General features: G+C 35.9%; 1 protein-coding gene across 1 annotated transcript; it reads left to right on the top strand.

Annotated features, from left to right (window-relative positions):
* Window positions 1-2,783: 2,783 nt before the first annotated feature.
* mfge8a (milk fat globule EGF and factor V/VIII domain containing a) lies at window positions 2,784-12,087 on the top strand. The gene is made up of 10 exons (XM_053493195.1): window positions 2,784-2,923; window positions 3,769-3,894; window positions 3,983-4,114; window positions 7,471-7,584; window positions 7,810-7,991; window positions 8,074-8,229; window positions 8,312-8,456; window positions 8,949-9,151; window positions 10,324-10,479; window positions 11,283-12,087. The coding sequence occupies exons 1-10, from the start codon at window positions 2,845-2,847 to the stop codon at window positions 11,424-11,426; spliced, it is 1,437 nt and encodes a 478-aa protein (XP_053349170.1). The 5' UTR covers window positions 2,784-2,844; the 3' UTR covers window positions 11,427-12,087.
* The last annotated feature ends 52 nt before the right edge of the window (window positions 12,088-12,139 follow it).

Here is a 12,139-nt window from a genome sequence, read left to right as displayed (position 1 = left end):
TATTATTCATTCACTTAAAAAAAGAAAGAAAGTTCCAGCACTTGAAATCCAGGAAAAAACAGCATTTTGTATTTTTATTATATTATTATTTAGGGGAACATATATGATCCTCATCCTCCTTCTACTCCTATTCTTTTTTCCCTCCTATTTTCCTTTCTCTTTCTTATCCTCCTCTTTTCCTTACTCTTTATGCATATTCTCTCCTTTATCCTATTTTCCTTTTGCCTCCTCCTCCTTACCTTTATCTCCTCCTAATCTTTTTCTCCTCTTTCTCCTCTTCTCCTTCCCCCTTCCTTGTTCTTCTTTTCTCTTCTACTTTCTCCATTTCTCCCTATCCTCCTTCTCCTCCCCTTTCCTCTTTTCTTTGTTTATTTTTTCCCCCTCTTTCACAACCACGTTCTCCAGCGTCTCTTCCTCGTTCACAACTTCTCTATCTTTATCCTCCTTCCCGTCTTTCTCTTCCCCATCCTCTTTCTCCTCTTCAAACCCTCTCTTCTGCCCCTTTTCCCCCCTGTGTTTCCTGGCCTTATCTGCCTCTGATCCCTCCGTTTCCTCTTCCTTCCCTTTCTCAGCTCTTCTCTTTTCTCTGTGTTCTCTTCTTCCTCCGCATTCTTTTTCATTTTCTCTTTCCCCTCCTTCTTTTCCACCTCCTCCTCCTCCCTAAGTTTCCCCAGCCTAGATCTTGAAGTGGGTAGGGTCAGAGCTGGGTCCAAACCCAAAGGGAAGGCTTTAGGGCTGGAATCTGGAGAAGGTGGCCTTCTTTTGTAATTACAAAAATAATAACAGTGAAAAAAAGCTTTATACAAAGGACACCACAGTGCATCCATTAATGGACATAAATTTCCCATCCTGTAATGCCTACTTTCAGCATGATAATGCATCTTAAATTGGTTTTATAATCATGGCAGTGAATTCAGTGTACTGTATTTTAGTGCTCTTTCCAGTCACCTAAAGAACATCTTTGGGAAGTGGTGCAATGGGAGAATCATGGCATACCTTAGGGTATATGGGTAAGGGATACTTAGGGTAGTTAAGATGACACCTGAAAACTACTTGTACGTTTGCAACTAAATCAGTACTCAATGTGCAAATAAAATTCTCCTGACAGAAAAGTCATCAGCTTATCAGTAAAAGTCAGAAAAGCCAGCGCATTGGAGGGGAAAGGAAATGATGATTGATGATGATTTGAAGCTTTAATAAAACTAAGAAAAGCACCCCAAAAGGTGTTTTGAAAAATAGGAAACGGTATGAAGACAGGGTGCTGGTGCTGATGTCTTTCCAGTCTATACTGTAGCTTTATGCAGTTTATCAGTGACAAACAATAGATTAGAGTTGAGTTCACATTTTTTCCGGCTGAATTACTAAGCCAAAAAATTCACACACTAATATTTTGTTGAATCGCCTTTTGCTTTGATCATGGCCGTGGCATAGTTTTGGTAGGCTAACGTCACAACCTTTATTTCCATCAAGAGTCACAATTACTCTCTAAGATCTTGGTGATATTAGAGGTGGATTGTTGTGTGAAGCCTTCTTCCACAAATCCCAATGTGGTTAAGGTCTAGACTATTTGGTAGCCAATCCATGCATGAAAATTATTTCTCATCTCCTGAACAACTCTTTTACAATTTGGAACTTGGAATATGCCTGTCCCATCAAAAAAGAAAAAAATCCATTGATGGGAAAACCTGAACCTGACCAACTGAAGCAACCTTAGATCATTACAGAGGCTTGCAAGGTACGCACTATGCATGACTTACCCTGATGCACCCATCACTCTGGAACAGGATAAATCTGGACTTACCAGAGGACATGACCATATTACAATGCTCCACAGGCTATTCCTTTTCTAACAAATTACAGCCATTTTGTCTTGATTAGTTTCACTGACTACAAGTGGTTTTTCTAAGGCTAAACAGCTGTTTAGCCCCAGTCTATTAAATTTTATTCACATTAAACATAGCTGTGAATTCTACTGTATTATTTATTTATTTATTTATTTATTTATTTATTTATATAAAAAGTATTACTGTGATTTTTGATTTCACTAAGTGTTTAAATGATCTCCCATTACGTTCATTCAGTATGTTTTTCTGACCACATTTTTTTCTCGAAGATGATGTTTATCATCTGTTCAGGTTTTAATACCATGTTTTTCAGTTCTTAACTTAATTTTAGTAGTTTATACAATCTCAATAATTGTTTTCCTTTTTTTGATTCAGGACAATAATATGACACTTTTGAAACAGAGTAACATGATCACCGGATTTGTCTTCTGTCATGGTTGTTTAAGAATTGAGAAGCTACTCTTTGCATCAGTTAGGATTAAATAATTGGTTGTTAGGTGAACCATATTAATTACTGCAGTCATTATCCAATAGAAGGTTTCTTAACTGTTTGCTTTATTAAATATAGGTGGTGCACTTTGTATTGTTTTACAGTATGTTACTACAATGTGTGAGGGTAAATTAATAACAGTATAAATTTACTCCCCAACCATTATTGACACAGAGGTCTTTATTCCAGGCAGCAGTTGTCGAAATTTTTCTATAATCCGATAAGACTAGGTTTCTTCGCTACAGCTATTTATAGGTTTATTCTTTACTCTGGTCCATGGATGCTTGTCTCTGGTTCATAGGTCTATTTATTACTTCAGGCCAAAACTTGCTCTACACTCCATCTTCCCCCTTTTTTTCCCTTTAGTCCACTGGTTTATTTCTTGCTCCAGTCCAGAGATTTACAGTCATTACTCCAGTCCACAGAGTTAATCCTTACTCCAGTCCATAGATTTGCTCCACTCCTCTTGGAGAGACGTCAGTGGAAAGAAACTGTCAGGGCTGAAACAATATGAGTCTAAGAAGTGTCTATTGCTCCTCTAGTTTTATTCTTTCAATTTTAATTATTTGTTGTGTTTGGAGTGTAAATGGTAAGTCATCAGCTAATCAGTATAAGTGTTTGATTGTTTTTTATGTGATCTATTCTGTGCCCTAGTTTTTATTCTCTGGTTTTGCTGGATATTGCACTATTGTCTCATCATGAGACATTTAAACATCAGACATTTACTGTACATAAATTAAATATAGTCCTTGATGTAATTTAATGTTTTGTTTGTAATCTTTTTTTTTTCTTGTATGGTATTCCTTAAAATTGGACAGGAGATGTAATGAATGTAATTATATTTTAAATTTGTAAAAAAAAAAATTTTTTAACAGCTTTAAGTTACCCTCATGTGTTTTGTCATTTTATACATATAATGCTGTGGAAGTTGTCCTACACCTCCTAATGCTTTTTTGTATAGTAACCTTATACGGCTTACAAGTTGTGCAACCGTCCTTCCTGCAAACTTCCCAGCATCTGTTGTGTATCTATTTTGTCTTTTAAAGGCACAAAGCTAAAAAACAGAATCTCGAAACTGGAAATACATGATTTTTTTCTTTAAAACAGCCAGTTACCAGCATCACTCCTGAACACTATACACCTTTTATACACTAACAATAATAATAATGTTTTTGCCGTTTGTTTTCCCACTTATTTATGTCAGTGTTTGCAGATACACCCACCCCAATTGGACATGCTGCTCACAGCTTGGACCTCTTTTGTACTGTCCTGCTCTAATTAAGCAGCTTGAAAAACTTTCCCCTTCTTTTCGGCTTTTATTCTCCCACAAAACTTAACATTCAGGACCAGTAAATCCCTACCGAAAACATGTCAAAAGAGTACCCAGTTCGTACTTCAGCTCCAAAAACGAGTTACATTCTCATGTGCTCATAGGGGACTACTGTGAGGTGAACTTTTGCCACAATGGCGGGACATGTGTGACTGGCGTAGGAGACGACCCGTTTATCTGTATCTGCGCTGAAGGATTTGGAGGAGACACCTGTGCTTCAAAAGAGAGTGGTAATGGTCATGTTATGTTTATGTGAATAAATGACTATTTAAAACAGAAGTTAATAAGCAGGTCTTAGACATCTATGTGTCCATTCAGGTCCATGCATCCCTAACCCGTGTAAAAATGATGGCGAGTGTGAGGTGATTGCAAACTCCAGACGAGGAGACGTTTTTAATACCTACACTTGCAAATGCCAGGCTGGCTTTGTGGGCGTCAACTGCCAAATAAGTAAGTATACCATCTTATTATAACAAGCAGGTGTCCTGACCATGATGGCAGCAGTACAGAGTTAGATGGAATAGTCTTGTAATTTATAATTTGCCTTGCATTTTCCAGGTTAAGTTAAGCCAGTTTTTAAATATAGAGGGTGTATATATATATATATATATATATATATATATATATATATATATATATATATATATATATATATATATATTACTCTGTATCTCAAAACATATGTACATTGAAATGCATGTTGTTTAGGGGAAATTATACACTTTGCCACACAGAACATGAGGAAAACACACACGCACATACACACACAACACACTAACTGCTTAAATGGAAGAAACAACCTTTTGAGAATTTTTTAAACTTCTTCCAGTCTAGTGAATACATCTATATTGTGTGTGTGATGTATCCATCCATCCATACATCTAGGAACCTCTGTAGTACAACTAGGGACTGTGGAGGCTAAGGGCAACCATTGAAGTCCAATGGTGACCATTGTATTTATTCCCATTTTGTATGACTGTGGTAGGACCTCCAGTCAATATATATTAATATGATATATAGGTTTGCTTAGTGTTCATTACAGTTTGTGATGTTTAGCAGCCCACTTGAAGCTATTATTATAATAGGACAAATGCGCCCAGGATGTAGAACCCACACTTGTTATTAGAGAGCACACATAGGGAGTATTATATAATAGCTATTGTCATGATTTTCCAGTCCTGGCTTGTCTTGCTGTGTCTTTTTTCGCTGTATGCTCTCTACATGTGATTTTAAACACAGATCCCAAAATTTTAATATACATGTTTACAGTGAAGTAAAGTACAAAACACTGGAAGTAAGCATTTAATATGCTGTATATGCTTAGGGAATATCTAGAACGGTATTAAAATGGGAAATCAGGCATTGAAACTTTCAGTTATTATAATTGCAATATTTTTCCTTTTTTTCCCTCAAGTGTAACAAGCAATGTAAATGGTTAAGTTTAGACAGTGTTAAAAATATGACTTGTTTTTGAATATTATAAAATATTATTTAGCCACACTGTTATAATGGTCAAAGTATAACACAGTACTAAATATCCTTGTCAAGTCCTATCTGAATTATTATTATTATAATTATTATTATTATTTTGCCGTCTCTGGTGCTTAGCATTACACAAAACAGCTGCTATAGATTTAGTGTAATTAGTCAAGCTCTAATCAACTGCTAAGAGGTCTTATAGCAGCATATCCCAGTCTGGGCTTTTAGCCATCTACAAGGTTCTATATATACTGTATATATAATGGAGGGATTTAGTAAGTTTCTGGAAAACTGGGACAACATCCAGGTAGGTCTTCAGAAGCAATTTATACTCTTTATTTTACATAATACTTTGAATGTCCAAACAGTCTCCATCATATAGACAGTTTTAGCTCTTCTTCAGAAACACCTCTGACCCAGATTAAGTGTCTTCAGGTCCCATCAATCCTCTTAGGAGTTTTAGAAAAGAACTGTTGACGTGGAGAGAATCATGAAGGCAGATTAGAGTCTTTTGGTGTTTTGTTTTGTTTGGACTGCAAACTCTTAAGCCTATGATAAATACAGCCGGTCTTCTTCAGGGTGTAATTTTTCAGAGCATACTGCCCCTTAGTGGTAAGTAGTGGAAAGTACAACAAAACAAACAAAAGGTAACAAAAATGGAACTGGGGCTTAATATAACATTTTATACTGTTTCCGTTTATATTTAATCAGATTTCTGGTGGGAAATGTGTTTCGACTACTTTACAAATACTTTATTAATAATTTATAGAAAGACAGCCGGCAAAGTTTTATTTGAAATTTTTTATGTAAAGATATAAAGGAGATGGGTCTGTAATGAGTGCTACAGTAAAAACTTACACAAATAAACCAAACACAGTCTTAAAATTAAATAGAGATTTTATTTACTGTATTTTCCCCCTAATTGTATATCTTGGAATTTCTAATTTACAATATGTGTTTATTTTATTGACAAATAGGTTTCCAGCATAAAACAAAATAATAAGTTAAAACTTTTTTTTATGATTCTGACCTTTTCTCCCACTTTGCTACTTGTCTACCTCAAGGTCTTCTCTATGTGAGTGTGTGTGTGTGCGCGTGCACATAAAAACATCTCTTCCCGTGCAGACAAATGGCCTCATAAATGCTTAAAAATGCACTTTATTCCTTGTAAAGTAAATGTATAAACACTACCAGTAAAACATTTGGATAGACTTTCTAACTCTGTGGTCTCTTCTGATTGTTATTTCTTTCTACATTGTAAAACAATGCCAAAAGCGTCCAAAATCACTTTTAAAAATGCACTTGACAATACTGTTCCAGAACAGCTGACCTTGGTGGGTTAATATAACAACTGACTTTTGCTGTTGTTGTTGTTGTTACTTAATTTCCTAATTCCATAACTTGTGTTCAAACTTTTTACTGGTACAGTACACACAATGTACATGGAGTTAAATATTTTATATATTTATATATTTAAAATATTTTTAGCACATATGAATAAAATATTTTTATCATGAAAAATTCAAAAAATTCAAAATCACTTCTCCATCAACTTCTTCTGTTGAAGTTAAACATACCTTAAGGCTGTTCCACCTAGGTGTCTAGGTTATAGCTTTGTCTAGTTTAGCCTTATCTCGAGTCAAGTAAAGCACAGAATGCCATCCTCTTAATTCTATTTCGAGCACACGTTTAATAGCTTTTATCTGGTACCTCTACTCCAATCCTGCCTTCTGCAGATGTTGCTTGCTCCTGGTTTTATCTGAGGTCATGACCCTGCACTGTGCATTCCCAGACTTTCCTCTGTTCGTCACCACATTCCTGCAATGGTGCCTGTTTGAAAACAGTCATTAAGTAAATGGCCACCTGTTATAAATTGTAAAGAGAAAAGATTTGCAAGCCCAAAGTCTCATTACATTTAGGACACTGGTGAATGTTTGCCTTCTGCAAACATCTCGCTCTACAGCCCATTGTAAGCTGTTTCGACGTTTTGTGTACAGTTAGAGATTGTCCATCCCACACAGCAGGACACAGAGAGTACACTGTCCCACAAGATCATAAACTCATTTACGGGGTGAATGAGCACCTGCGTCCATCTGCGAAAGCAAACAGTGTTCGCATTGTGCCGCTCTCACTCGTTGCTCGCTCAGCGTTAATATATATTTCTACGCATAGCTGACCTGATTCAATGACCCCTGTAGGGAAATTAATTTAAATGCACAGTCATCACTTTTATGTAGTGATTTTGTTTGATAACAATCTGTGCATTTACAAAATACTATTATCAATGAATCAACTTAAATTTATTATTATTAATTTTTTTTTTACAGATGTGAATGATTGTGATAACCAGCCTTGTAAGAATAAAGGCGTTTGTCGTGACCTGGATGGAGACTTCACATGCCAGTGCCCTTCTCCCTATGTAGGGAAGCAATGCCAGCTAAGTAAGCATAATACTGATCAGATATTGAATATCTACATTCATGTACAGTCCAATAAAAAAAAGTCAATTTTTTTTTTTTATAAATTGAAAATTATTTATTATTACACGATTATTATTATTACTATAGGTAGTAGTAGTAGTCAAACTAGTCAACATCATAAGCATACGTTTATTCTATATATAACAGTACAGATGTGGAGCTAATCTGTTTCCATTCCCGTGGCAGGCTGCATCTCTTTGTTAGGAATGGAGGCAGGGGGAATTGTAGAATCCCAGATCTCTGCCTCCTCGGTGCACTTTGGCATTCTTGGATTGCAGCGCTGGGGGCCCGAGCTCGCCCGCCTTAACAACCAGGGTTTCGTCAACGCCTGGAGTTCAGACCCCCATGACAAGCACCCCTGGCTTGAGGTTGTTAGAAATATCTCTGGGACAATATGCTGCTTATGTTGATCCCAGAAAAATGAATGCCTTTTTCTGGCTGGTCTTACAGATTAATCTACAGAACAAGATGCGTCTTACGGGCATCATCACACAGGGTGCCAGCCGTCTGGGCACATCTGAGTTCATCAAGTCCTTCAAGGTGGCATCCAGCTTTGATGGCAAAATATTCACACTGTACAGAGCTCCAGGTCAGAGGAAAGACAAGGTGAGTGGTATAGATCATGCATTACTTTTTCTCATTTTGTGTGGTTTTGTTTGGGATTTATGTCTCTCTCACATTCCTTCAGGTGTTTATTGGGAACACCGATAATGACGGCACCAAGACGAACCTGTTTGACCCACCGATTGTGGCTCAGTATATTCGCATCATCCCTGTGGTGTGCCGCAAAGCGTGCACACTGCGTCTGGAGCTGGTTGGCTGTGAACTGAACAGTAATACAATTTGCTTGTTAAAGAAATATGTTTTACTTGAACAGATTAAAAGCAAAAAATGACAGTCTTGTTTAACAGTATGAACAATGTTAAAATATTTTTAGACATAGGATCAGAATCATGTTATAGCCTCATAAAAAACATGATGCAAATGTCTAGACTAAAAACTCAATTGTTTATTAGATTAAATAACTGTTTTAACCTTTCGTATGTGAGTGTGAGAGCTTTATTTAGCGTAATTTATTACTGTATGTATTAATACATTTACTGTACATGGATGCTTTTTATTTTATTGCTTATATTCATTGCTTTCTTGCTGTACTCATACAATTTCTTTCTATTTCCATATTTATCTCTATTCCTTAGTTCTTACTCCCAGGCTGCAGCTGAAACAGATCTCTTCCTTTCATGTCTTATTTCATTAGCGTGTTATTCTTTGCATTTGCCAGCATATCTATCATTGTCCCTCCTCTTCCATCTTTCTGTTTACAGTCTACTCCAATGCTGTAGGCTGCTCAGAGTCCCTGGGTATGAAGTCTCGTCTTATCACAGACAACCAGCTGTCGGCTTCCAGCGCTTTCCGCACCTGGGGCATAGATGCGTTTACATGGCTTCCACACTATGCTCGCCTGGACAAGCAGGGCAAAACCAACGCCTGGTCCCCAGCCAGCAACAACCGCACTGAGTGGCTTCAGGTGAAAGTCACATTTAAGTCTTTAAGTCCATATGAACAAGACAAAAGAAAAGAATTGTATTTCGTGCTGTATTGCAATAACGGCCTTCTTTTATCATATATACTGGATTACCCTGTTAGACTCAACTAGGTCAAGATGAACCTTCGTCACTCTTGTAAACCATTTCCTATTAGTTTTATAAAGGTTACAGAGGGATATGCTTTTAGATCATGTTGTGGATTAAAAGCCGAAGCTATAGATAATATAAAATATCTCAAATATTTTATAAGTTAAAATAGCTGCACAATAGTTTTTGCAGTCAAAAAAACTATATATGTAGCATTTGGATGGTCCATCCAAAAACCCATATTCAGTGTAGAGAAAATCATAATAATCAAGCCACTAGAAATTTGTCATGTTCTCCACATACCAATAAGTGTTACACCACCAGAAATGTATGAGTAAACTATGCACCCATCTATCCATCCCTTTCGAATCTTTTGCTGCTTATGCTGTTTAGAGTGGCAGGTGGCCTGGAGCTCATCCAAGGGAACTTAGGGCACAAAGCACGATACACCCTGGATGGGGTGCCAACCGATCGCAGAACACAAGCTCATTCACTGGCACACCAAATCACATGCGACGGGGCGAATTTTGAAATGCCAGTCAACCTACACTTCTTGTAGGAGGAAACCAGATTACCCTTTTAAACCTCCATCTCCATAAAGTCAGTGTTCTCCTGAGTGAACTACACATTTCAATTTATCAACACAGAAATTCCATATTAATATGATAGACTACCTTATTTATATGCACTGACTAAATGCGAATTTCTGTATTAAAATACTGTTTTTGACAGATATGAAAAAAAAGACATGCAGCCCAAATTAAAAGTAGTTATTTAATGTCTGCATTGTCTAAGCCTGTCCATGTTGTTTTTACCATAACCTTGTGTTACCGACATTATACTGTATTAATACATTTATTTATTCATTCATTCCTTCATATACAGTATTTTAGCTTGCGTAAAAGTTCTGTTAAAATGTGTCTCATGCATATCTTCCTCTATAAGTCTATAATTCTATACGATTTTTTCCCCTTTTTTTCAGTTTACAATTGGCGTTATTTACAAAATAAGTGTACATGTGTTTATCACTGTCTTATTGTATTTTGCTTTTTTTTTTTTTTTTTAGTTGGACTTGGAGAAGCCTAAAAGAATCACAGGCATCGTTACTCAGGGAGCGAAAGACTTTGGTGTTGTACAGTTTGTATCTGCCTTTAAGATTGCATACAGTGACGATGGTGAGTCATGGAGCATTGTAAAAGATGCAACCAACAAAACAGATAAGGTTTGTGAAAATTTTTGGTGATAAGTTTTTGTTTCATGTACCTCTGTAATTCTGAACTGTTAAATGCTATAACAGCAGCTCTGACAGTATTCAGAGGTTTATTTTTAATGTGATTATTATAATATATTATTGTATTGTAGTAAAACATATTCACACGGATTTGTACACCAGACCATCTACATAATCCAATGCTAATGGTTTATAGTTTTAAGACATGTTATTTAATAAAGAAAAAACATTGGTCTGGCAAATCTTTCTTAAAGAGAAGAATTTATGGAAGGGGATCTGTCAAGATGATTAAATTGTCTTGTGGACGTTCCATAATTACACCATTAACTGTATCTCTAAGCAGTTAGAAATAGGATGCATCATTCGAAAACTTTAATCATTGGCAAATTGTGGTATAAGAGGAATTAAACCCTTCAGGACATGTTGTAATTGGCGTACAATCAGCTCGTTGTTAAATTTGTTTCTATAACACCCTGTCCTAGAGTGTTATATTTTTCACATGTTCTACTGTTTAAGAACTTTTGGAGATATATTTTTGGAATGGGAAAAATGGAAAAATGTTTCACTTCAATTTTGGACTTGCATGGGCATTTTTAGGTTACTGAGTTCAAATGTTTGTTGTGTTTAAGGGTTGCCAGTAATTTCTTGCTTTATAATCTATCTATCTATCTATCTATCTATCTATCTATCTATCTATCTATCTATCTATCTATCTATATGGATAATTTCATCATGTCAGTATTGTTTACTTGTGACTTCATCATAAACTCATCAAGATATCTTTTCTGCTATAGATTTTCCAAGGCAACATTGACAACAATACACACAAAAAGAACTTGTTTGAGCCACCTTTCTTTGCTCGTTTTGTGCGCTTCCTGCCTTGGGAGTGGCATGAACGCATCACTTTAAGGATGGAGCTTCTGGGCTGTGATGCTTAGAAATCATGAAGAGGAACATGACACGCTTAACTTCATCATACATATAAGCAGTCAGAGTGGGTTAATGGTTCAGCTACAGTAGGAATATAGAATAAATTGTACTGACTCCATTGTCTGGTTGATAAACTATAGAAAGATAAAAATCTTGTAATTTGTCTGTAACTGTTGCTAATATGCCTAGATTAAAACTTGCACTTTTTATGAATTTTATATTGTATGATTTTAGCAATATTAATGTATTCATTCTGTATAGTACATGAATGCGTTAACCAGTTTTACATGGATGCATTGTGTTCCCCAGTAATCAGCCTGATGTCAATGATGTGTTTTAGCTTCTGATTTTGGATGAAGACTATCCGTAGTCAGGGATTGTGCAATAAATTAATATAAAGCATAAACACTTAAAAAAGAAAAATGGTCTAGAAATTATGGCATTTCAATATGAACATAATTTTGTTTAAATAGAAAAGCGTTCCAATATTACACTACACTTAATTTGGCTCTGCATGCATTTTTAGCACAATTTCTGATCTCTCATTCATTGTACTTTGTTTATACAGTATTTACAGTTTCAACAACCAAATTCATACAGTGTCATTTTTTTTTTTACTTTTTATAAAATAAACTGTATGCTTTTCAATAACAGCCCTTTTTAATAAATGGTTTAGGGATTATTGCTTCTCTTTGTGTGATTATATCAACCACTTTTAATG

The sequence above is a fragment of the Clarias gariepinus genome, chromosome 3, assembly GCF_024256425.1.
Source record: "Clarias gariepinus isolate MV-2021 ecotype Netherlands chromosome 3, CGAR_prim_01v2, whole genome shotgun sequence".
Lineage (NCBI taxonomy): Eukaryota > Metazoa > Chordata > Actinopteri > Siluriformes > Clariidae > Clarias > Clarias gariepinus.
This window is presented reverse-complemented; position numbering and strand designations above follow the sequence as displayed.

Coding starts and splice junctions, on each gene's coding strand:
- mfge8a (XM_053493195.1), top strand. CDS start 2,845: ATGAGTCTAAGAAGTGTCTATTGCTCCTCTAGTTTTATTCTTTCAATT. Junction 8,230..8,311: donor CAGGTCAGAGGAAAGACAAG/GTGAGTGGTATA, acceptor ACATTCCTTCAG/GTGTTTATTGGGAACACCGA. Junction 9,152..10,323: donor ACCGCACTGAGTGGCTTCAG/GTGAAAGTCACA, acceptor TTTTTTTTTTAG/TTGGACTTGGAGAAGCCTAA.